Source organism: Lacerta agilis, chromosome 2 (genome assembly GCF_009819535.1).
Source record: "Lacerta agilis isolate rLacAgi1 chromosome 2, rLacAgi1.pri, whole genome shotgun sequence".
In the NCBI taxonomy this organism is placed as follows: domain Eukaryota; kingdom Metazoa; phylum Chordata; class Lepidosauria; order Squamata; family Lacertidae; genus Lacerta; species Lacerta agilis.
This window is the reverse complement of record NC_046313.1, coordinates 47,393,902-47,419,853: the sequence shown is the minus strand read 5'-3', so window position 1 is coordinate 47,419,853 and position 25,952 is coordinate 47,393,902. Positions and strand designations below refer to the sequence as shown.

The following is a 25,952-nucleotide window of genomic DNA, read 5'->3' as shown; positions in this document are numbered from 1 at the left end:
TGGACTGCCTTATTCAGAACTAGCCCTAGATTCTTAGGGAATCCTGAAGAATATCTTCTCTGTTTGATGTATTTGATCTACTACTTTCTCTCTTAGCATTGCTTTAGTGCTGCCTGTTGCTGCAACCTTCTGCTGCAACCTGCCACAGACAATGGTGCCAGTTATGTTGCTAGGTGTGGAGGAGAAGCCAGGGCAAGGATTCTCTCCTCAAGTGGAGATTGCCAGCTAGACGGGGAAGGCCTTGCCTTCTGGGTTCAGTAAACAGACTGCTGGGTTCTTTTGAGGCTGCTGGTCCTTTCCCCTCTCAGTCAACTACTTGCCTTGGCCAACTCCATTCTGTAAAGCAACCCACTCCAGAGTACTCCTTACAGGGGTGGAATTGCACAGAACCTTGCTGATCTGCATTTCCCTCTGTACTGGCATCCAGGACCAATATCCAGTTTGTTAACCGAGTTTCCAACCCTTTGTCCTACATATAGCTATCATACAGTAGGAGGAACTACTTGTCTTCCCTTAATACGGATATAACATTTTTGTGCTCTTGTTTGACTTAGTCAAACTTTTTGCTCTCAAGGCATTTTATTGCAGTTGCATCTGCCCTCTGCTTATTGCAACCTGGTTTGGGGATTGCACAAGTTGCAGGATTGGGATTTAAGGGCCCTGCCTTATGGCAGAGTGTTAGACCACATGGCCTCTTGGTTGCTTTCAATGTTACAAAGTTGGAACATGCCTCACATGTAATCACAGAAATGGACATGACCCTTGCTAGTAGAAATCTCCTGTCAATTCACACAATGAGTGGAATGAATTTGCTACCATCCTCTTAAAGGTAAAGGTAAGGGGACCCCTGACCGTTAAGTCCATTCGCGAACGACTCTGGGGTTGCGGCGCTCATCTTGCTTTACTGGTCGAGGGAGCTGGCGTACAGCTTCCAGGTTATGTGGCCAGCATGACTAAGCCACTTCTGGCAAACTAGAGCAGCATACGGAAACGCCGTTTACCTTCCCGCCAGAGTGGTACCTATTTATCTACTTGCACTTTGATATGCTTTCAAACTGCTGATTGGCAGGAGCAGGGACCGAGCAATGGGGGCTCACCCTGTTGCGGGGATTCGAACCACCAACCTTCTGATCGGCAAGCCCTAGGCTATGTGCAAAAACTATAAAAGTTCTAATCACTGTTGAAAGAAGGGTGATACCAATGCTGGATGTGGCAATAAGCTTGCCGCTGAAAATGTTCAAGTCCAAGTGGAATTTTTGGTACAAAGAGATCTAGGACTTCAATAATAGGAACCAGATGGGCAAAATGAGCAGACCAACTTGCAGCAGGAGGGAACAGGCAATGCCAGGCTAGGAGCAAGGAGCAATGAAGCTTTCAGGAGTATTGTTTTGATGAGCCTGGGTAATGTTATGTAAATCAGAATCACAGCTGGGCTGCACTGTAGCCCTGACCTTCTGCTCTGTTCCAGGTTCAGAAGTGTGGCATCCTATCTGCAAACAAGCAGCACGAGCAGAAAAAAAGTTAAAGGTAAGATGGAGCTGGGAATGGACGGGAAGGAGAACTTTGGCAACGGCTGGCTGGGGGAGTTCCTCGAGTGGAAATATATTATTAGAGGCTGGAAGATAGCCAGTTAATTTATTTACTTGCTTTGAAAGTCATAGCCCTTCTACAAAGCAATTGCAGAAGGAGAGGAAGCCTTAAATTTAGCATCCAAAGGCTTTGATTTTACAGGGATATATACTCTTGAACTAAGATTACAGGCTTTGAAGCTTTAACCAAGGAGTACAGACTGTGACTGTGGACTTATTTCTTGTTTCTCCTACCTTCATACTCTTGAACCACTTTACATTGTACACAGCTGTTACACTGTCTACATCTACACCAGCATTTGTTATAATCATGTACAAAAAAAGAAGAAGTATCCAAATGCTTAAGGATCCAAATGGGAATGTGCTGACCCTGGCTCTTTGGTACATGTCAGCTGCATGTTTGAAGATGCACAGCTGTGAACACCAGCATAATAGCTGGTGCATCCTTGGCAAACACAGTCTGCATGCACAGTGAAACGGCTCTCAGCATCCTCTTTATGCAATTGCCACCTTTCTTGCCATGGCTATAATGCAAATGCAACTCTTGAGCATAGATTCCTGCCCAGGCTTCTCTCCCAAAGAGGCTGCTACCTGCTTCTTAGTTAATTTTTTTTGTTTCTTTGTTTAACATCATTTACATATTGCTTGATTGCGAAATAAAAACCAACAAGCTTCTAAGTTGTTTACAAAAATATAAAACATTAAAACTATCAGTAAAAGCAGGTTTAAATGGTTAAAATAGTCAAAAGATTATTAAAATCAACAGTAGGTAAAATATGGGGTGAGTATTACTGCTGTTGCACTCAGGTGTTATTAGCAAACTTTCCATGGGCATCTACTAGGACTCTGTGAAAACATGATGCTAGCCTAGATGTGCCTTTGGTATGATCCAGTAATTCTGCCTTAGATTTGAATTCCCGTGTTTTAAATATTTATTTTAAATTTCCATGCTCTAAATCAAAACAGAGCTAAACTCTTATTCCAGGAACTGAATCACCACTTGAGTGGGTTGGCCTCAGAACTTTGCATTTTGTCAAGAAAATAAATCTAAGGCATACACTCAGCGAGACTGGGGTCAGACTCTTGGCAGTGAGTTATATCTCCTGCTTAGCTAGAACTATTCTTGTAATAATAATAATAATAAATAATAATAATAATAATAATAATACCCTGCCAATCTGGCTGAGTTTCCCCAGCCACTCTGGGAGGCTTACAGCACATATAAAAAATTGTAAAACATCAGACATTAAAAATTTCCTGATACAGGGTTGCCTTCAGATGTCTTCTAAAAGTCAGATAGTTGTTTATTTACTTGACATCTGATGGGAGGGTGTTCCACAGGGCAGGCGCCACTACCGAGAAGGCCCTCTGCCTGGTTCCCTGGTGCGGGAACCACCAGAAGGCCCTTGGAGCTGGATGATTTGGTGGAGACGCTCCTTTGGGTATACTGGGCCAAGGCTGTTTGTATTCTGGAAATGGTGGTCAGAATAGGACAGGACTCCAGATGGGATGCCTCATTGTTGCATTCCTAGACACCAAAGATTGTAAGTGATACTGCAAGAGATGTGAGGACTTGTCTCTTGCTTTCACATTGTTTCATTGAAAGCCAGTGTGGTGTAGTGGTTAAGAGTGGTAGACTTGTAATCTGGGCAACCGGGTTCACATCTCCCTTCCTCCACATGCAGCTGCTGGGTGACCTTGGGCTAGTCACACTTCTTTGAAGTCTCTCAGCCCCACTCACCTCACAGAGTGTTTGTTGTGGGGGAGGAAGGGAAGGAGAATGTTAGCCGCTTTGAGACTCCTTCGGGTAGTGATAAAGCGGAATATCAAATCCAAACTCCTCCTCCTCCTCCTCCTCCTCCTCCTCCTCCTCCTCCTCCTCCTCCTCCTCTTCTTCTTATTCTCCCCTAAAATATTGCGCCAAAGTGACTTTGGAAGGGAAGAGCAGCCATTCATTCTGATCAATCAGCTTGGGTTGGTGCACGAATTGGCCAAACTGCTACACAACTTGCAGGGATCAGGTGACATGATTCAGTGCATCACAGTGCAGCAACGAAAACCTTGTGCAACACGTCTTTAGAGTCTCAAGCATTACTACACATTATGGAGGGCAGAGTGTTCCTCCCTGCACTCTGCATCTCTCATGTACTACTAAAGAAAACATAATCATAGACAACATCTTCTTCCCTCCTGTAAACTAAAGTCAGAGTGCAGCAAAATTACAGAAATTAAGGCTTTTTAAGCAGAAGGAATATAGGCAGGTAGATTACCAATTTGCCTTTACTAAAGATGCACAACTCACTCAGGTTAGGGATGGCTGAACTGTGTCTTTCAGTGTGACTGATTAGCAAGAGACAAGGAAGGTTTAATTCAGCCTTCTCCAACATGAGGTCTTCCAGATGTTGTTGGACTCCAACTTTCATCATCCCATGTCAGCATGGCCAATGGTCAGGGATGATGGGAGTTGTAGCCCATTAACATCTTGAGGGGACCAGGTTTTGGAAAGGAAGGCTGGCTTAATTTGCAACTCATTCCATCCTTTTTCTGTCTACACAGCACAGAAGAACTTCAGAAACATCCATCTCCCCACCTGGCTCAAGCATTGGTTCCCCCAACAGAGTCATCTGTGTAAGTACAATTCTGTGGCTGAAGCAAGCCATGTAGTGGCTGAAGGACTGGGCATTGCAGCTCCTGCAGATGAAGCTTGGGAAGACATGCCCTTACGCGATCCCAGGAAGGTTGAAAAGAAGTGATCATCCAATGCACCCATGTAGCCATTGAGAAATGGATTCTTATGGACTGGGAACAAAGGCAAACATTTGGCAGTTTCAGCCCAAGATGTCTACACCGGGTCCTTGAATGCCTTACTGCCAAAGAGCCCTGATGCCGATGTGGCTTCTTTGAGCATCATCTGACTCAAAGGGTTCAGATGCATTTAGCCAAGGCAATTCATGGCACTGATTTCAATCCTGGCCTGCATTCTCCTTTCCCACTGTTGCCTCATCTACCTAGGATAACCCTTCTCACCTCCTCCAAGGTTCAATCCTTCCCATTTCTCACCTCTGGTAACAATCTGGCTCCATTTGTTCTGATGATGCCTTCAACCTGTTTATTCCAACTTGTCCCTTCTTACCCTTGCACCCCCAGTTCCCCTTTCTTTACCTTTCTCTCTGTGTTCGCCTCTCTGTCTCTGTCTCTCCCTTTCCTTAGGCTAAAGTGGATAATGAGATCCTTAATTACAAAGACCTGGCCGCTCTTCCCAAGATTAAAGCCATCTACGAGGTGCAGCGCCCTGACCTCATTTCCTATGAGCCCTATCACAGATACACATCGGACGAGACGCTGGAGAGATATAGCTATGGGGAGGTACAGCTTCTCAGCCATTTCACCTGGGACGTAGGGACCCAGCAAGGTCTGCGGTAGAAAGACTTTTCCATAAACTATAGCTGTGGATCAGGAATGGGGAACCTCCAGATGTTGTTGGAATACAAGTCCCATCATCCATGCTGGCTGGGGCTGCTGGGACTCATAGCCCTCCAGATGCTGGACTTCCATGTTCCCCAACCCTGCTGTAACCCTATTCATTTTGATTGAGTTGTTTGAGAGTCACAATACATTTCTCTTACACTTACCGAAAGCAAAATCCAAATTTGTTATTGCTAAGTAGCCACCTTCTCAATAGACAGAAAATGTCCATGTAAGGCCTGTTTTGAGTATTCTAGTTCCATCCCTTGCTACAGGGATATGGATGGGGAAAGCACACCTTCCAGTTGGGGGGGGGGGATCAACTAAGTTTTTCCTCAGAGTAGACCTACTGAAATTAATGGCCCTAACTTAGTGAGTCTCCTCTGAGTAAAACTTAGTTGATTACAACCCATAGCCTGTGTGATCTACTCAGGGGTAAGTGATGGAGATCCAGTTACTTAAATGTAGTGTGAAAAGTACAGAGTTATTTGAGGAACAATTCCTAAGGTTTATCCCTCAGTGTCAAACACATCCAAGGAGCTCTCTTCAGCTCTGTCTTAATATGTCTTAATATGTCCAAACCTCACTGTGGAAAAGCATAGGGATCACAATAGCCTTGAAACGGAAAATGAGGCAAATGTTTATGCCAGGGCTTTCTTTTCAGATGTGTAGAAGGATGGGGGTGCTCACTTATTTCGTTCAGCTCTTGTGTTTAAATCAACCTGATTCACAGGTTGATAAGTGGATTGTTATGCAGTTCACTATAGATTTTTTGATTCTCCAAATTTTGTGATACAGTTCCTAGTTTTAAAAAAGTGACATAAAGCAGGCATAAATGCATATTTTATAATAAAATGTGAACAAAATTGTGCATTTTAAAATAAGATACATACAAAAATGAGAAAGGATAAAATGCACAATTTTGTGGAAAAAATATGTAAAAGAGAATTCTAGGTACTATAGATTATACCACACATAGGGCTTGTCCATACTTTGCTTGTCCCATGCCTAGAAACCATGGATCCAAGAGGTTTTCTGCTTGTCCCATTCTTCCCAGGCACAGGTCCGGGTGTTTTGTTTGCCCCACTGCTTTCCCCAGGAAAACCTGCTCTTTACTGCAAATGTCAATCTGTGCAAAACCCGATCGACATTTGCTCTGATTCAGTGGTAAAGAGCAGATTTTTGCAGGGAGAAAGCAGCGGGGCAAGCGGATGCATGGATGAGCCCACAGTTTTCTCCAGCAATCTTCAACAAACTCCAGCACCCAGAATACTTTGAGGAGGGAAATGTGCCTTAAAGGTATAGCGTGCACATTCTCCCCTTGTTCACGGAAGCCTCAGAGATGGTGTGCCTGCAGTTGCAGATTTCCTGAAGTGTGGTGCACTGAACTGTGCTCTTCTTGATCCTATACTGAGTGCACTGCAGCCAGGCCGGGTCGGGAGTGTTGCTTCGTTTGCTGCAGTTGGAAAGCCTTAGGAGTGGGCTTTCCAAAAAGGAATGGTACCTCATATCTTCGCTCTTGCTTTCACAAGCATTCCTCTTGTGAATATGTGCTAAAAACACTTTGTATTTTGTGGAGGAGAAGCAGAAGTTCAAGATGAACCTGCAGGGTGGGTCAGAACCACTGCAGACATTCATTTTACCTGAGAAAAAAGGAAGAAAGGAATGAGGGTGGAGTGGAATTGCTAAAGGGCTGCATCTTTATCATGTTTGAATGATCAGGCATAAGTCTGATACATGGAATTTGTAGTGCTCATGCTGGCCCACCAGATTCGTGTGTCATACTGATGGCATCTGCCATGCTAGACTCATCCTTTACGATATGCACTGATCCCCTACAGTAGTGAAAGCAGGATCCTATGGAGCTTAATATGATATCCGTAGTGTTGGGTGTGCCATCTTACGTTCTATTGTATATTAAATCCATGTTTGTTCACATGTAGAGCTTTAAAAAATGACTGCTAAATGTGGAGGCAATAAGGGAAAAGGCTGGAGCTTAGGGTGGGGAACTCCAGTGAGGACTCCTGAACATACATATATTTGAGGGGAAGAGAAGTAGTGGACTCTGCTGCATGCACACGCACACACACGCATGTTTGATCCTCCCTTGTGTTAACTTTGGAGTCTCCCTCCCAGGTTTTCTCAATCCCCTGACAGCTCTAATAAGGTTGTAGGTCTTGCTAAGTGGACAGTAACTTGCGGGAAGATGAACTGTGCTGTGGCCTTGAGCAGTCATGTCAGCTTGTAACCATTTTTCCCCCACTCTCTTTCTTTCCTTGCTCTTCACTCCCTTGTGGCTTGTCTCTGGTCTCCTGTCACTTCTAGTCTCTTGGAACACTCTCTCCGTATTCTCAGGTAATCATACGGCACACAAAACTAATATGAGGGCCCATGTGGCATTGAGCTGAGGAACTGTCTGCTGACAGCTGGACCATGAAAGCCCCTTGGCCGGGTACTGAAGGGTCGAACTGCATTGCTACTAAGCCTTGTGGTTAGACACTGGAAGGTGACCGTCCCCCATGACAATGTTAAATTAGGAATGCTCAGGGTAAAGCAAACTGTCTTTGTGATCTCTCTCTCTCTCTCTCTCTCTCTCTCTCTCTCTCTCTCACACACACACACACACACACACACACACTGCCCTTGACTGGTAAGAGAACAGTCTGCCCTGAACAAAATCAAATCAAAATTAGAGGGCTAGGATTTGCACCATGGGCAGTGATGTGGGACAGAAACTTTTCCTAATGCTTTATTTTTCCGTGGGAAAATCTCCATAAGTTCATTTAATAAAAGTGAAGCGGTTTCAGGGAAGTTTCAAAGTTTTTAAATACAAGTAAAATTAACATATTCAAATAGATCACTCTCTAGGGCAGTGATGGCCAAACTTGGCCCTCTAGCTGTTTTGGGACTACAACTCCCATCATCCCTAGCTAACATGGCCAGTGGTCAGGGATGATGGGAATTGTAGTCCCAAAACAGCTAGAGGGCCAAACTTGGCCATCACTGCTCTAGGGCATCAGTCATTCCCTCCCTCCCTCAACGCAATGTTCTGGAAATATTCTGAGGCAAATTATCCTGTGTATTTGCATTGGAAAACATTTCTGGAATATCTTCCAATTCCATATTTTCCAGAAAACCCACATCGCTGGCCAAGGGTCTCATGTGCTTGCACCTCCCTAAAGGCTGACTCTTTTGCCATCACTGCTCTTTCCCTTTCCTAGGATATTTATGAAAGCATGGACATCCGACAGAGGCGAGCCTCCAGCCCCGGCTACATCGACTCCCCCACCTACAGCCGCCAAGGCATGTCCCCCACCATCCCACGCTCACCGCACCATTATTATCGCTCAGGTAAGTGGAGTACACATGCGAAGCAGAAACCAGCGCTGTGGCATCATCAGGACATATGCGCCTCTCTCCAAGGCACATTCAGTGCCGGAACATCTTCCCATTCCCAGAGGAGCTTGCATTGCGAAGCCTCACGTCTCAGTGGTGGTGGGGAGAAGGGTAAAGAGGACACACACCCTTGGCCAGTTTCCTCTGTTACGGAGGAACATTTCTGGACACCTAGCAAACTTTGCTACTGTCTGTCCTCAGGGTGGAGATGGGTTGATTACTGGGACTTCACACTCTACTGGTGCATAATGCCGCTCTCCTTTTCCTGTGGCAACTTCAAAACTTCACGGTCCTGCGCTAGTGGTGAAATGGAAAGGAGCAGATGATGTGGGAAGCAACGGATGCGCCGGGATTCATAGGCACACGGACAGAGGTGCTAAGGAGTTCTTTAGCATGAACACAACTGGCACTGAGTTTTGACATGTTGCACTTAGGGAAAAGAGCAGAGCAGGGAAGGAAAAAACACAGAGGAAAGCATGTCTAGCGGAACTGGCTTATTCTGGGTCTCCTGTAGCATATTCCTCCACCCACCCACCCACCAGAACCTCAGCCTCTGCCAAAATGAATTAAGTTGTACAACCGTCACTGAGCCCTGCACCTCTGGCACCAGCTAGCGCTGCCGGGTAAACCCTGGCATGGAATTTTGGGTGCTCCTGGAATAGGTTTAGAACTGCCACTGATGACATGCACCTGTGGGATTTTCCTCTGGCTCCTCTTCATCGGTGGACCCAGCACCCCTCCCCTCACCCTGGCGTGTAGGAGTCTTCATGACCACCACCACCACCCCACCCCTCCATCATTCATGCATCCCCATCATTGGTTCACAGGTGGCTTGCTACTCTTCTAACATGGCTGCTTCTAACACCAATTCTCCTCTGCCTCTCTCTCTCTCTCTCTCTCTCTCTCTCTCTCTGTCTCTCTCTCTGTCTCTCTCTCTGTCTCTCTCTATTTCTTTCTTTCTCCGCTGCTCCCTCCAATCTGCTCTTTCAAGGAACAGAGAGCGGGCGCAGCTCCCCCTACTATAGCCAGTTAGATGTGAGGTCTTCTACACCAACCTCATACCAAGCTCCTAAGCATTTCCACATTCCAGGTAGGCTCTGGAGGCCTCTGGCCAGCCTGTGAAGGAGCGCTGTATCTTTTTTGGTTTTGGTTTTTATATTTGCATGCATGCACGCACGCATGCATGCATGCGCCAGGTGTGCATACTGCATGAGTAGTGCTACTGCCAGCCTAGAGTCAGCTAGCAACAGCAAGAGACATCCGCATGTCAGAGGCCATCCATAAACAAGACCTGCAGCCTCAACCCCCACCTCCCCCAAGTTTGTTTTCTCCCTCCCCGTGCAGCTTCTCCCGCCTCTGCAAAGAAGAGATCCTCCTGTCCCTCTCGTTCCATTCTCTACCCTCAAGGACCACAAGGCAGAGCTTGTCTGTCAGCTAGGAGCTCTTCTGCACCCATCCTTGACAGATAATTTATCTTATACTCCTCCTGCTCCCCTCAGGGCCCGCTGCACCCTTCCCCCAGATTTAACTGGGCTTGCCAGATGGCTGCTCCCCTCCAGCAGAGACTCCGGGGGCCACCAGGTAAGGGCCACTGCCATGCCCCTCCTGCAGGGAGGGTGGGAAGGAGGGCAGCACCTGCCCCTTTTCAGTACGCAAGTAGTTACACGTGTGCCCTCCCCACCTGCCCGACGGCGCAGCCTGTCATCAGCTTTGCTTGCAAAGGGAATCTAGAATCATTAGCTCACTCCAGGCACGTGAGGTCGACACCTGTCCAAACACCTGGCAGCGGTGGAAGCCCTCGGCCTACATTGAACTAGGGCAAGTCAAACCAGGGTGCCTTTTTGACATGCACACACCCTCCTACCTGAAGCCATTTCCAAGATTTTGATCTCAAGTCATTCAAACAAGCCAAGAAAAGAAACTCGGGAGCCTTAGGATGAATCTGTTAGGGGCAGGATTCAGGGTGGATGAAAACAAGTGACAGAATCCATGCCTGGTGGCTTGTTTTATTTTTTCCCCTCCCCTCAATTAACCGTGTGTCGAAATCCAGATTTTACTTGGCAGCTGATCCTGGCAGCGCCGATGTTCGCAGAGTGGGAGGAGACACTTGCAGATTTTCATGAGGGGCCCCTGAACTCACAGTGCGAGAGAAGAAGGATGAAGTAGACCTGGAGTCACACGGCTTGAGGCCTTGATTGCCTTGGCTATTGGAAGGAAAGGGTCCATTTCACCTAGAACAGCCCGGAGGTTCTGGAATTTTCCCTGTCACATTTCCTTTCTGTCATTACCACCACCGGAAATGGTGTTCCGGCGACGAGCGCCCCAGTAGATTTGGCTGACGTCTTTTATGGATGGCCCTTTGCCCAGCCCATCAGTAAGCCTTTGTGCTGGTAGGGTAGCTCCTGTTCCCAGCTTGCTTTGCTTCTCTCGCTCTCTCGTTTTAAGAGACCCTGGCAGACATGTTTTGCTCTTGGGCATCGATGGGATGAGGGTTGCAGCCCTGTCTCTAAGGAACCGACTCACAGATCATCCGGTGCCACTGGCAGACGAGAAGACGTGGCCATGAGCACCACCCAAATTAGGCTTCCCTTCCCCTGAACGAAGGCAAGCCATCAACTGTGCCAGAAGGAGAAATGTTTGCCTGACCCTGCATGCTTTTAATGGTGAGCATGCTCCCAGCATGATCTCATGGACGCATTCTCTGTCGTATGGCTGTATGTAGCACACATCACCCCAAGTAGGATGGATTCCTTCTTCCCCCATCAAACTAGCTCCCAACCTCTCTCAGCTTTGCAGCTGCTTAAAATAAGGATGTGAGGAGAAAAAAACACTGAATGGAGTAAGCAGGCAGTTTGATTGTGGGTGGGGACCTTACCCGCAAATTGTGGCGGCTCTTGTGATTCTGAAACATTCGCGCACTGGCTCCTACTCTCCTTTTCTGTCTCTTTCTTTCCTTTATTATCTTTCTTTTTGCCTCCAGCTGCTGCAGAGAGTAACATCTACCGGAAACCCCCCATCTATAAAAGACACGGTACAGTTTGGGCATGGCTTTGACACATATTTGGATACACATAATAACAAAGTCCAGTTCTGCTTTCGCCACAGTGCTGCAAATTGAGTGTGGAGTGACTCTGTGAGCTTTGCAAAAGTTATATACCAAGTTGACATTTACCAAGTGCCAGACCTGAACACAATGGGGGAAAGAGGGGCGTGTGTGCAAGTTTGAGTATCTCTGACTTCTGAAAAGGAAACCACAACAGAACTTACGTTGGGGCACGTTCTAGGTCAGGGACCTTCAGATGTTGTCCTAGGAATATAAAAAGGTCGAGGTCAAAATCTGCCTGGGTCTCCTCAGCCATAAGGAACTCAAAGTAGAAATGGGCTACTTAGCTGACAATCCTTACTCTCTTGCTGGTGAATGGGAGCAACAGGGCTATAGGGCCAGTTCAGTTGTTTAGGTGCCTTTTAGATACTAGCTGTAATTATTTATTACACCCATCATGCATATTAGTATTAGTATTATTTACACCAATCACGTACATGGAATTTTTCAGGTCCCTCCCACAAGGGGCTTTCAATCTAAAGGGCCACACAAAGGAGACATCAAGGGCAAGGATGAAAATGGAAGGCAGGGGTGAAAGGGAGAGGAAAGTGTGCTTGTTGCAATATGATGCACTTTGACCTAGTAACAGCTGGGCGCGGAGTTGTACCAGAGGCTCCATAAGAAAAGGTGGCCTTTGAGGAGGGATCTGGTGGAAGGAAGAGAGGTGGTATTGTGGTCAAAGGAGAATGGGTGGAGTTGTTTGAGGGAAAAACAGACATTTGGGAAGTGGTGTAACTGGACTACTGAAAGTCACAGGCAAGAAAGTACCAGGATATAAGTGAAGAAGGGGTCGAGGTGACAGAAGGCTTTGAATGCAAGGATGAGGAGCTTGTGTGGGGTCCAGGAATGCACAGGAAGCCAATGTAGGGATTTAAGAAGGAGAATGTCATGGTGAAAGAAGTAAATGATATAAGCAGCTAACTGCTGGATGGACTTAAGGAGACCAGGAGTGGCTAGCATGGTGGGGCAATATGATGGAGTTGCCTCCTTGACACCAGCATCACTGCTGTTTCCCAGGATGCATCAGGGCAGGGGTGAGGTTGGGGCCATCTAGGCACACCGGCAGGAGCTGGCTGCACTCCATGCTGACCCCAGCCTTGCCGTTGACCTGCCCCACCATGGAAAGCAACAGCGATGCTTGTGTTCAACAGGCAGCTCCACACCACCATACCAGACGCTCGGGGGGGGGGGTGCGACATGAGACAATCAAAGCCCAAAGCTCAAAGTGAGAGATGATCAGGTCATAATGTAGATTTTTATTTGCTAAGAGAGCAGAAAAGAAGAAGTTCTGTCTTTTTCCAAAGTCATAGAGACGCAATATAGTTTTGCAATGAACTTAAATACGGGGGCAAATGAGTGATTGAGAAGAGCAGAAGATAAAGCCAAGGTCTGACGCCTGTCCTCAGGGTGGGTGGCCATACTGTCAGTGGATAAGGAGACTGTACAAGGTGAGGAAGGCTAGAGAGGAAACATCTAGCCTCGCACATGAGACGGCCATGAAGCATCCTAGCAGGAATATCACTTGGAGGTGTGGGACTGGATGTTGCAAGCTTGGAGCCTAGATGTTCTGCACCCACAGGGCCTGGGAAACTACAAAAAACAATGTCCCTCCAGACTTCTTCTGAGTCAAAGCTCTTGGGGGCCATGGAAGATGGAGGAGCGCCCTCTGCTGGGTAGGTCCCATCAGTGAGGAGGATGAGGGGCTTGCTCTGCACTCACCGATCTGCTTTTATTGTTTTAGAAGGGTCTTGTGGCTTTCCCCTTGAATGTGGTAACCAAGTGTCTCCTCTCTTTCCTTCCCCCTTTCCCCCTTCCGCTGTCTGCCTAACACCCTGCCCTGCTGGCTGCCTGCGCCCCACTGCATTGTAAGTACCTCCCTCTGCCTCTCTTCTTGGTGCCAACAACTTCCTCATGCCTTGCTCCTGAGAAGCTCTCTGATTTCCTCCAGCAAGCCTTGGATATTTTAAAGCTTAAAAAAAAATCTGCCCTTCTATTAGGACATAAAATAGCTTTCTCTGAATATATATATAGAGAGAGAGAGAGAGAGGAGAGAGAGAGAGAGAGAGAGAGAGAGAGAGAGAGAGAGAGAGAGAGAGATACACACACACACACACACACACACACACACATTTGTGGACTTAATGCATGATCACGTAATGCAGATTACTTATCCCCAAGCGCTCTATAGCAATCCTCTTCTTTGCACTGTCTGAAGTTTTGCTTGTTGTTCTAATGCACATTTAAGGGCATATTTTCGAAGCAAAATGGCTCAAAACCAACTATCTCCTTAACACACTTTATTTATTATTGAGAGTATCAAACCAGGAATGGGAGTTGCTCCATGTTAATTAAAACAGAAATTTTTTAAAAAATGTGTGTGTGTGATAAGAACATAAGAAAATCCCAGCTACATTAGGCCAAAGGGTAACCTAATTCAGCACCTTGTTGTTGCAGTGGCCAACCAACCTATGGGATCTGGTCTTTATTAGGATGGATTGCTATTCTGGATTAATTATGGATTAAATCAGGGGGGGGGGATATGTGTGTTTTATTTTTAAAGAAAGCTGATATTAGTATAAACTTCCGTTGGCACCAGTAGGAGCTTGTCTCCCAGGGTTAATTGCAGCTGGGATAGCAGGGTGGCACAAGTAATTTTCATCTGTTTTGGCCCATAGCTAAAGGTTTTTGGAGACTGGAAACATGGATATAGGGAGGGTCTGAGGCTTGTATGATGATGAGTTGCTAAGTACAGGCTGCATAAGGCAGCTATTCTGTATGATAACAACCTGTCAACCCAAACCAAATCGTACTCTAATCCTCTTTCACTGTTCCTTCCTGTAGCTCTTTTCTGATGGTCAAGCTACATAGGAAGCCATCCATGCCATTAGTAGTTGTGTGGATGGCTTTTTCTTTTTCTTGTAAACGGAGGTTTTATTATAATCATATAAATTTTGTTAAATAAATAAAATACAATGATAAAATTAATGACTGTAAATTGCTTTGAGACATGTGAAATAACAACAACAACAACATAGGCAGGGGGGCAGGGGGTTGATGTGGATTGGGGGTTTTGTGGAGGGTTAGGGGTCTTTAGTCTTTCCCTCATCTATGATCCTGATCAGAACTCTCCACTTGATATTTTCATTTACAGAAAAGCTTCCTTGGGAACAAACGCGAGCTTTCTGTCCAATGCAAAGGGCAGACAGGAGGGGACTAATCCAGATCAGGACTCTCATGTCTCCCAAGGTCCCAAACTAGATCAGCATTTGCTTTTTACATTTTTGAAAGCTGTCCATAGAGTTTCATGTGACTGGCACCTTGTTTTGCTTGATCCTAAGGCTGAGCCAGTTTGGGCCATGCCCGATGTCTCCAGTGTCTCAATTTTGTTGTAATCATTGCTGTGTCAGGGTGCTTGCTAGTTCAGGGGGTGGCTCCCATCCTCCTCCATTTGCCCGACCTCTTTCCCCTTCCTTCCACTGCTCTTCCTTTCCCTGCCCTCATTCAGCTACCTCCCGCCCCTGGGCTGCACTTATCTATGAAGCTTGCGCCACTTGCTTTCTGCTTCCCTTCTTGACATAAACACAGCTTTCCCCAGCCTCCCCTTCAGCCCCCACCAGCCCCCAACTAGCATGGCCAATGGTCAGGGATGATGGAAGTTGTAGTCAAACAGCATCTGCAAGGTTGGAGAAGGCTCACATAAAGGATGAGAATGTAAGGAGCAGTCGGTTCATTGATCCTGCTAGCTCACTGTTGTGTACAATACTGACCAGTAAAGCAGCTCTCCGTGGTTTCGGAGATGAGTCTCTCCAAGCTCTACCTGGAGATACCTGGGATTGAACCTGGGAACTTCTGCATGCAAAGTATGTACCCTGCCCCCCTGAGCCACACAGCCCTTCCTGAATCTAGAGAATGAACTGTGCCAGTAACCAACATGGAGTTGCGTTGTGCTCCAGCTTGGGAACTTCTGCCATGGAGGCAATTCCAGGCCTGGCTTTAAACAGACAGGGGAGTCTCCTGAATGAAGTGATAGGAATGGGGTGCAATTACATTTTTTAAGTGCAAAGGCAATGGAGGGAGAAGGCCCATGGTTTCCCTCCCACAAAGCCTCTCTCCTGATGTCTCTTCCCACTCACCCACTCACCCACCCACCCTGGCACAAACTTCAGTACCAGCGAGGGGCTATGGTGAAATGAGCAGTGGGTACACAGAGCAGGCATGGCTCCCTTCCCCCTTGTTCCTCTCTCACCTTAAAAACAAAGCCCTTGTTTTTCTATAAGGTAGGAGCTGTCCTGGAACGATGCATATGCCTCTGCTGCCCTCGCGTGTCATTGCTGCCAGACCCTTCTGAAGAGTGCCCCTTTTCCTTCCAGTCTTTCACACATGTGCTCTGTCACTTTTGCAGATACCCTATCTGCAGCCACAAAAAGCAAAACCAGCGAGGATATTGCCCAGAGCTCCAAATATAGCCCAGCCTACTCTCCAGATCCATATTACCACTCCGAAACGGAATACTGGACCTTTCAAGGCTCACCTAAAGGTAACGTTCTCCACACCAGGTATCCAAAAGCTCCAGGAGTGTGTGTGTGTGTGTGTGTGTGTGTGTGTGTGTGTGTGTGTGATCCTACATGCAGTGGCCATGCTGAAATGGAGAGGAAAGTGCCACAATATCCAACTGCAGAGGACTGGGCTCTTGTAACTTTTAAGCATGATCTGCAACAGGGATGGGGAACAGTAGCCCTGCAACTCCCATCATCCCAAGACCATACTGCCTTGGGCAACATCTAGAGGTTCCCCATCCTCAGTCTAGAATGTCAAGGTGGGCAGAAAGCTGCATCACCTGAAATTCCCTCTTCTGCACAGCTCTTAAAGTTACAGGAGCCCTGTCTGCCTTTGTGGCTGGTCACCTTCCATGAACCAGAAGCTCTGGCCCTTCCCAGCTATAATGCCCGAAAAGAATATGCTACTGTCTGTCTTGAGCTCCATACCAGAAGGAGCACAGGCCCCTTTGGTTTACAGAAATGCATGTCCAACATTGGCCCCAAACCTGGCAAAGTCCCCAGATTCATGGCTGCTGTCTTAACCTGATGCCATGCAAGTTATTTCTTTGAACTGACTGCCCTGCCTGCCGCCACTTCCTTGTAGCACCACGAGTTCGGAGGTTCTCATCAGGAGGAGAAGAAGATGGGTTTGATCGAGGGATGCATAAGGTGAGTGCTCATCTTCACTGATCCACCATTGCCCATTTTATGCTGAACTTAGGAGCGCTGCTCCAGCCCAACTTCCAAAGGCTCTCTTCCTCCTTGGGTTGGTAGCAGCGCCTTCAAGGTTCCTCACTGTGCCAGCCTCTGCTGTTGCGCTCACAACCTCATAAGAGGAGGTAGGTTGCTGGGGACTTTGACTGTGTCTTCAGATGCTGCTCCATTCTGTTGCAATGGGGTAGTCCAGTGCTGATAGCTTCACTGGGGAAACAGTTGACACCTCTGAGTTCATGTCAACCTTTTCATTATGTTTTATTGGATTTTTACTCCGTTAGGTTATTTTATTATGCTAATCTTTCTTTTTCTGTATAATTTTTCATTAAGTTTTTCTATTTTACATTTTAGAATATTCATTTAAACAACCTTAAATCAATGACTTCTCTTCTCTTTCCGTGGTTCAGTTTACATACCACAAATCCCTGCATATTTTACATAAGCCAAACCATTCAGTATTCCATTATTACAACCATCAAAACTTGTCTACACTGTTGAATTTATCTCAATTCTGCCAGTGTATTCAAATGTAAACAATTTTCACCCATATATTCAACAAACATTTTCCAATCTTCTTTAAACGCATGTTCATCTTAAGTGGCTAATCTCAGTGCCACTTAATCATTCAAGGGAAAATAATGTGTGCGTGTTTGAAATTGTTTATATCTCCCATTTCGGGATATAAATCCTATCAAGGTGGCTTACAAGTAATATTGTGTTATATATTTTTAAAACCCAATAAACAATATTAAAGTGTTGACACACATCAGGATCCTTCCCACAGGACTGTTCATGGTAGATCATGGGGTGGTGGGGTTGCCCAGCAGGATCTGGCCCTGATGTGGTCTTTGCCTCCTATAATATTCATCTTCTTAATATTTTGCGGTGATAGCTCCAGACTGGCATTGGCAGATTGATACTGAAGGAAGAAATGAAGGCACGATCCAATTCCTATGCCGACCCCTGGACTCCTCCCCGCAGCTCGGCAGGCAGTAGAGAAGCTCTTCACACGGCCGGCTATGAAAGCTCCTTAAATGGCTGTAAGCAATCGCGGAAATTTCACCTACCCCCTGCCTGCCAGCAGATGGTTGGCTTCATGGAAGTGAGAGGTGCAGAAGGCTTGTCTTTTCACAGGCCGCACATCGCTATTGTGCAAGAGAGATTCTTGCTGGGGGTATCACAGACTTGGCAGAATGATCCCAATGCAGGGGAAATTCAGATCAGATGCTGAGTCTATGGAATTAGAACCAGCCAATTGAGTTCTTCTAGTGAATTAAATTGGCTGGTTTTTGCTATGAATATACTGGTTCCAGCCTGATATTGTTTTCTTGATGCAACATTCATAGTTGGGGACCGTGAGACTGAGGGAGGTTAGAACTGCAGTGAAAATGGAGACATTAATAACGGCCGGTCAGGTTCACATACGGAGAATGAACCTGGGTGTTTCAAAGCCACCTCATCATACACACGACACTAGCCTTTAGCTCACAGTCCTGCTTCTAGGTCTCACACTGCATTCTCACCACGACCATTCCTGCCTGATCCAACTATTCCCCTGGCTTTTGACAGAGCAGAGAAGGAGCCAGAAGCATTTGAGAGAGTCAATCGGCCTAAGACAGAAGTGTGCACAAGATTGGTCAGGATCTGCTAGTAGATCACTGGGTAGCTTCCAGTAGGATTTTTGATTCCCAATTATTTTTAGCAATAGCAAGCAACTAAGCAGTTTAGAATCCCTGATCTGTAATAACTCAGACGTAAATGTGTGCTTGAATATGCAAACTGCATATGGGCTGCTGGGGTGCTGCAGGCAATTGGCCCCACCCCCTTGAGTCACCATTTTTACACTATTTTACACTGCCTCTGCCCACCCTGCACCTGCCCTGGCTAGTGATCTTTGTGGTTCTAATAGCAAACAGAACACACCTGAAGTCTCTCTATGTCTGGGCGAAGGGAGATCAAAATCTCTCTTCATTCATCTCCTCGGTGAGTTGGTGTTTGGAGAGATCATTTGTCATTTCCCCCATTTGTTTGTTGTGTGTCAAGCATATTGTACCAAACTGGGGTGATTAAAATTTCAGGGATCAAGAATAATGTTCAATGTGCTGCCACCTAGTGCTTGAGTTCACAGAGAAATCCTCGACAATAAAATCATGCTCACGGGAATCATGCATTCCACGATGCCAGAGTTTATTTGGCAAACTATATATAAGCCTTTATCTATGTATGCATTCCCAGGGTTAACTTGCACACCTTCTCGGACATGTACGCTCTCACGCTATAGCTTTCCCTAGGGCACCCTACCAGCCGGAGCCTGAAGGAATATTTCATTAATCTTTGATGAACTTCCACATTATCCCACCTCCCTTTCTCCTTCTCCACGCCCCCTCCTGCTGAAAGAGTGTGGGTGAGGGGCAAAAATGTGCTCCTCCAATTGCATCAGCTGGCCACTAGATGGAGCCATCAATAGCTCACAGCAGCTAGTCATTCTGGATTGTTGCTTTTAAGTACTAGAACAGGGCTCCCCAAACTAACGCCCGGGGGCCGGATGCGGCCCAATTGCCTTCTAAATCCGGCCCACAGACGGTCCGGGAATCAGCGTGTTTTTACATGAGTAGAATGTGTCCTTTTATTTAAAATGCATCTCTGTGTTATTTGTGGGGCCTGCCTGGTGTTTTTACATTAGCAGAATGTGTCCTTTTATTTAAAATGCATCTCTGGGTTATTTGTGGGGCATAGGAATTCATTCATTATTCCCCCCCCCCCCAAAATATAGTCTGGGCCCCCCACAAGGTCTGAGGGACAGTGGACCGGCCCCCTGCTGAAAAAGTTCGCTGACCCCTGTACTAGAAAGTCCAAACTAGATATGGCACACAGTCATGTTTACCTTTCCAGCTTCTCTTTAAAAAAAAAAAAAAAAAAAAAACCAGCCTCAGAAGGAATTAAGTTTGAGCAGAGAAATTTGGGGTGGGGAAGAGGAGAGGCTAGTTGATGATGAATAAGCATTATTTCTTTTTTGCTCAAAATTGGCCCCTCCTCAGCTGTTTTTCTGCTGGGAGAGAGGGCATTTTGTGTAGAAAAATGGCTGTAGGGGAAAGAATTAAACAGCATCCCCTGTCAAGTGTCCTAATATATGACTAAATGGAGAAAAAGTCAGCATTGTCATGAAGGGCTTGGAGCCAAGCACCCCATAATAAGCTCCGGAGATATCTTAAGAATTCCCCAGGGGGAGGAGAGGGGAGATATTTACATCAGTCAAGCTGACATTGATTCCCCCCTACCCACCAAAGTCTCCTAGCCAAGCAGGGTGATTGTCATTGACACACACACCTGTAACAATTTTTTTAAAAAAAATAACCCACAGACATAGCTGCACACTACACATTGATGTAATATGTAGTTTGGCTCCTAGAGGAGATACCAGTGATGAAGCTTGACAAGCACTTTATTTTCTCTCTTAAAGAAAGCAGAACAGCGACAGGAAATGCCTGAGTCCACCAGGTACAACTAAGTCCAGTGCCACCTAGTAATGAAACCATAGAATGACACTATCCGCATAATGTGAACCAAGCAATACCTGAAGATAGCTAGCAGTCATTTTCACGATTGCGATGATATTCCCTTGCCACACGCACCGCAGTTGTCTCAATGTGCCACGTTGCTCACAGCCATCTTTATCTGTGTTCGGAATCATGTGGGCTTTGAATGTGTGACTCAGCCTGTGTGTTCGGGCTTGCACTGCTGTGAAACATACTCTGTGTGCATGCCTGACTTGTTGCTTTGTCTTCCTCCACAGCACCCCGTTCACATTACCTGGCTGACAGTGGTACGTTTCGCTCTGCCTCCTGCCTCCTCTCTCGCTTTGTGCTCTTTCATCCACTGCAGACAATGAGCTAAGGAGGGCATTTTAGAACCAAAGTAGTTTCCTCTTTTCAAGACTACAGAATCTGGGTGGGAGGGGGATAGAAGTGAGGTTCTACTCTCTGTTGTGCTAGTGAAGTGCAGTAGGCCCTTAGGTAAGCCTGGGGTTGTGCTCCTCCATCAATGTCAGGCTTACCATAAGTAAATGGATAATCTCAGTGAGGAGGAACTGAGAGACAGGACCGGCCCTGCTGTTGGATAGGGTGAGGTGGCCAAGCCCAGCAGGCAGATTTTAGAATGCCATTAAAGGTAGAGTATTGTAATTTTTTTCAGTTTATTAGTCATAGAGTTGCAGAGCTGAAAGGCACCCAAAGTGCCATCTATCCCAACCTCTTGCAATGCAAGAATAACAGATACTCATTTTTTTACGTTCACAGAGAGCCCTAAGTTACTGCCTCAAACAAGTCTCTAGTGGAATGCCTCCTGCCACTACTCAATATGCAACTCCTTGAGGGACAGTGGAGTGGGGTGGTTAGGATGTTGACAAGCCCGGGGAGGCCTATCCCTACTCAGCCAGGAACATTGCTGGGGAACCTTCAGCCAGTTGCTATATCTCAGCTTAATCTACCTCGCAGGGTTGTTGCGAGGATAAAATGGGAGGTAGAGAACCAGGCACAACACCCTGAGTTCCTTGGAGGAAGGCAAGATAATAATGTCAATAGCAGTCGTATTACTCGTGTGTAAAGAATTAAAACTTTCCTGTTCTTCCTCGCTACAATTAATTTTCTGCCATGCCTGTGCACTAGAGACTGTTCCTTTTTCTAGGCAATGGGGAAGGCTGCGTCTTTTGACTTTCGCAAAACCTGTTCTCTCTTTCAGATCCCCTCATTTCAAAATCTGCCTCTCTTCCTGCTTACAGAAGGAATGGGCTGCACAGGGTAAGAGTGCCTGCTGACTCTCGGCCTTTGGCTGACCCTTTGGGGAAAGGAAGTCCAAGGAACTCTTGAGCCCTGTTCAATCCTGGGCTCAGACTTTCCAGTGCCGGGTTCAAAAGTAGGGAGTGCTTCCTTCCTCTTGGAGCCCACACATTCCCCTCATGCCAAGAGGGCTCACAGGGGCTCAGAGGCAGTTGCTAAGAAACAGCTGCGGAGATTCCCCCAGGAAGGGATGAGCAGGTTGGATTCTCAGTGGGAGCTCAGGGGTCTAGAAAGCCACAGCAGCTCCTGAAAATTATGCAGGCGTGATCCACAGGAATTTTTCTGGGGATTGGGAGTAGCAAAGTCAAGCTCTGGAAGGCTAGTTTCTCACAAAAGAATGAGAAGAACGGTGCCTGAACACCTCGCCTCAATCTCTCAGGTTCCACAAATGCTAGGAACTCAGGGAGGAATTCAATGTAGCGCTAAGAAGATTGTTCCATCTGGCAAGCTGAAACGCTTGTGCCGATGGAGGGAACAACCTCCCCTCTCCTGCTCCCCCCCCCCCAGTGTGCTGTTCTGGGGGCTCCTCCAACCCATTTACAGCCTATGTGTGGGGAGGGGGGGGGAGTCCCACTGTACTTCCACTAGCCGGTCCCATTTGCTGTATCTGGCACTAAGCCCCCCCCCCCTTACCTACCTCGCAGGATTTTTGTGAGGAAAAAATGGGATAACCCCATGTACGCTGCATTTAACTCTCTGGAAGCAGAATGGCATGCAAGACGAATAAAAAAAGTAAACAGAAGTACTTTCGCCCTGGCAAAACGTTAGCGCAATGATTCTCAGATCACTTGCCACAGGAGTCTTATTAGTAGTGGGTTGGCATAAGGAAGTTTCCCTTAAAAATGGAGGAGGAGGCTGAGCTCTTGGCCTTTAGGGTACACCACTCAGTTGTTCCCTATAATTCACTGATTAATCTCTCCTCTGCCCCTGCCTCACACATATATTGGCAAAGAGTTTAAAAACTCCTCCATTAAGCAGCTAACTTGTTCCAGGCACCTTTTGGTGGAAATAACTATAACAGAGCAGAGCGGGTTTTCTATGGGCCATAGAATTGTAGAATTGTAAAGTTGGAAGGGACCACGAGGGTCATCTAGCTCAACCCACTGCAATGCAGGACGCTTTTGCCCAACATGGGGCTTGAACCCATGACCCTGAGATTAGGAACCTCGTGTTGTACTGACTGAGCTATCAGAAGCTCTATCAGGGGAACCTGTGGCCTTCTAGATGTTGCTGGATTACAACTCCCATCATCCCTGACCATTAGCTATGCTGTCTGGGACTGATGGGAGTTGGAGTCCAACAACATCTGGAGGGCCACAGGCTCCCCACTTCCTGGCACACATGCTGATCACTCTTATTCTCTGTATTGTTGTTTCCCCCTGCAGCCTCCCAGCGCTGAACTCTTCCACTACGACAGCACGAATGCCGTTAACTGGGGGATGCGAGGTGAGTGCGTTCTGTTTGAGAACAGAAGCTTTGGTGGAGCCCAGTGTGCACTCCTAAATCCTGTACCAGAGGCTCTTGGAGATGTTATACAAGAGTTAATGCTTGCTAGTATGCATACATATCTAAGAGTAAGTCCCACAGGTTTCAGTGGAGATTACCGCTGAGTAGATAGATAGATAGATAGATAGATAGACAGATAGATAGATAGAGGATCCACAGATTTTAGACATGGGCACAGAGGTCAACTTTCCAAGGATCACCATTTTATTGTTATTTATTTCAAAGTGAAGACAAAATCCTTGATGTGTATAAGTTGTTTTAAGTTGCTTGACAGCTTGACAGACTTAAGTAATAAGGTACGTATGGGCAACCCTATAAGTAAACACTTAAATCTTTCCTGCTGTAATCAATGGGGTTTAATAATGCTTTAATTTGCCCCCAAGCCTGTCCAGATCTTACAGCTGTGAAGCACATGCGTGGAGCACATGGCTGCCCTCCTCTTTGCTCCGCTCCGAGCCCGAGCCTGCTTGGAGTTTACATTGCTGCTCCGCCCACTTTTGCTTCTGGCTCCGCCCACCACTGACATGTGACTGTCCCCAGGATAGGGGAGACTGCTGATCCCTTATTTTCAAATCCAAAACTTGACAGCTATGGTCTGGTGTGTTCTGATATATGGTTTATTTACACACATATTTAGACTGAGCATATTTGGAGGCTTAGCACCCCAACATATACTTCTTCATCAGATTTTTGAAAAGTTGTAAGAGGCTTGTGCCCTCATGATGCTTCCAGAGCTCCAGCTAAGCTCCCCTACCTCAGCCTGATCTTGTCTCAGTCTAAACTTGTATTTCACAAAATGATTTAAATTGGCACATTCCATTGCTGTGCAGAGGGAGGTTGAAGGTAGGCCCCCTTCCAGAATCTCCCTGGCCATTTCCTTAGTCAAGCCAGGGCCAACCATTCCAATGTTATCAATGCTGATCTCCATACAGGAGGGGATTTGCCAGGCAGAACTTGTCCAACCAGTTTTGGGCCTCCTTAAGGGTGTTATCTTGGATAACCACAGACACACAAAAAAAGATTTGGAGTGGGAAATCCTTGAAAGAGCATTCAAAGCAATCGCCCCATCTCATTACAATAAAAAACTGCATATGTAGAGATCACTTAATTCATATGTTCATGGTGCAGAACTTGGATAAGTGGTGCAGCAATGCATTTCATTTGTTCTGAGTGCAGAGTGTAGGCAGCTCTGCATACTGAGTGACTAGCTTCACATTCCCATAGGACATAATAAATGCCTCTTATTGCAAACAATAATAGTTTGCAATAGCACAGGCTCTGTGACTGCAAAGGAAAGGGAAAAGGGGATTAGACACTGACCTCTCTCTCTCTCTCTCTCTCTCTCTCTCTCTCTCTCTCTCTCTCCCTCCCTCCCTCCCTCCCTCCCTCCCTCCCTCCCTCCCTGCCTCTCATCATCTCTTACAGAATACAAGGTAACACTTTCTGAGGAATCCTGTAGAATTCTAGAACCTTAGGTCTGTTTGCCACCTGAAATGCTGATCTGCAGGATCTGTATCAACATCTGGCCAGAAGAAAGCCTCCGCTTCCCCTGGGTGCTCCTGGCCTTCAGTTATCCTTCTACCTGGACAGAGGTGTTCTCAGGGTCCTTCAAGTGGGATTCGAGCACTTGATTGGGAGTTCTTGTGCAACAAGCCTGCTTCCCTAAAAGACCAGAGTTTTTGCTTTGTGCTGTGTGTGTCATCTTGTGTTGAAGTTTTGCTATTCAGGTGTATATTGCCAAGTTAGGGTCACTCTTGGCGTGCTCAGTAGATGGCAACCTGCAAAACAACTTGTGGGCACAAGTTTCTTCCAGGCAGGCTGTCTCTGCCCGTTTCTTCTTTTTGTGTGGACGGACTAGAAATCTGTGGCCCAGCAGTCTGTTTTTCTCCCTCCTCCTGTAGATATACCCTTACGAGCTGCTTCTGGTAACCACAAGGGGGAGAAACCGCTTGCCTAAAGATGTGGACAGGACTAGGCTAGAGGTAAGCTGCCTCTCACAATGTTCCTGCCAGGACCTGGAACTAATCTGGGCAGTTCGTTCACGGGTGGGGAGCCTATTTCAGCGTAAGGGTCAGACTAGATTTTGACTAACCTTGTGGGGTCCATGTTCCAATGGTGGGCACCTTTACTTCTCTCCCCTCCCCCCTTGTCTCAAATATACATGCACCAGGCACACACCACTCATCCATTTTCTCATACATGCAGTCACACACACAGACACACACTCTCACATGACAGGCAGGCATGCAGACAGGCTTTTGCCTATGTGCAATCAGCATTCCCAGCCATTCCACTCCAGTAATGGAGGCGAGTGGCGGCTGGGCTGGAAAATTCCCTTTACCTGCTCTCCGGTGTGAATCCCTAAAGAACAGGCAGAGAGGTCTTTCATTTCTCGATCTTAGTGCTAAGTACTACAGCACTAAGATCAGAGATAAAGCCTCTGCCTGCTCCTTAAGAGCTCAAGGCAGCATTTCCACTCACCCCAATCCTGGATCACTACAAAGGTCCTTGATCAAAGGAATAAGTTGCAATAGGAACCTATGGAACAACCTCCCTTTGTCATGTTTAGGTTAAATGTGCATCCATTGAGGGTGCTTTACTTATTCATTAGGAGAAACGCTGAATCAAAAAATGAAGTTAAATTCTCAAGTGGTGTAAATGATCCATTGCACTCTCAGGATATCTAAAAATAACTTTATCGAGCAGTCATTTGTAACCAGCGATCATTTGGCCACATGGGGAGCCAGTTGTGTATTGCCATTTACCTCTGGTGAGCATAATTTTTCCACATTTTACCATATCCTTC

The 25,952-nt window shown here is 46.5% G+C and overlaps 1 protein-coding gene across 18 annotated transcripts in view; it reads left to right on the top strand.

Moving 5' to 3' along the window:
- ABLIM3 (actin binding LIM protein family member 3) overlaps positions 1 to 25,952 on the top strand; it is a 142,070-nt gene that overhangs the window by 112,679 nt on the left and 3,439 nt on the right. For 3 of the 18 annotated variants that reach the window (XM_033139918.1, XM_033139919.1, XM_033139917.1), the window contains exons 8-22: positions 1,469 to 1,527; positions 4,146 to 4,217; positions 4,800 to 4,955; positions 7,380 to 7,409; positions 8,276 to 8,405; positions 9,442 to 9,540; positions 11,431 to 11,481; positions 15,956 to 16,090; positions 16,696 to 16,760; positions 17,698 to 17,845; positions 20,599 to 20,628; positions 21,543 to 21,601; positions 23,026 to 23,086; positions 24,572 to 24,579; positions 25,048 to 25,128. In XM_033139918.1, the coding sequence (XP_032995809.1) occupies positions 1,469 to 1,527; positions 4,146 to 4,217; positions 4,800 to 4,955; positions 7,380 to 7,409; positions 8,276 to 8,405; positions 9,442 to 9,540; positions 11,431 to 11,481; positions 15,956 to 16,090; positions 16,696 to 16,760; positions 17,698 to 17,845; positions 20,599 to 20,628; positions 21,543 to 21,601; positions 23,026 to 23,086; positions 24,572 to 24,579; positions 25,048 to 25,128 (1,184 nt within the window). The remainder of the gene's footprint in view (positions 1 to 1,468; positions 1,528 to 4,145; positions 4,218 to 4,799; positions 4,956 to 7,379; positions 7,410 to 8,275; positions 8,406 to 9,441; positions 9,541 to 11,430; positions 11,482 to 15,955; positions 16,091 to 16,695; positions 16,761 to 17,697; positions 17,846 to 20,598; positions 20,629 to 21,542; positions 21,602 to 23,025; positions 23,087 to 24,571; positions 24,580 to 25,047; positions 25,129 to 25,952) is intronic. The other 15 variants (XM_033139927.1, XM_033139926.1, XM_033139924.1 and 12 more) reach the window with 11 other exon arrangements.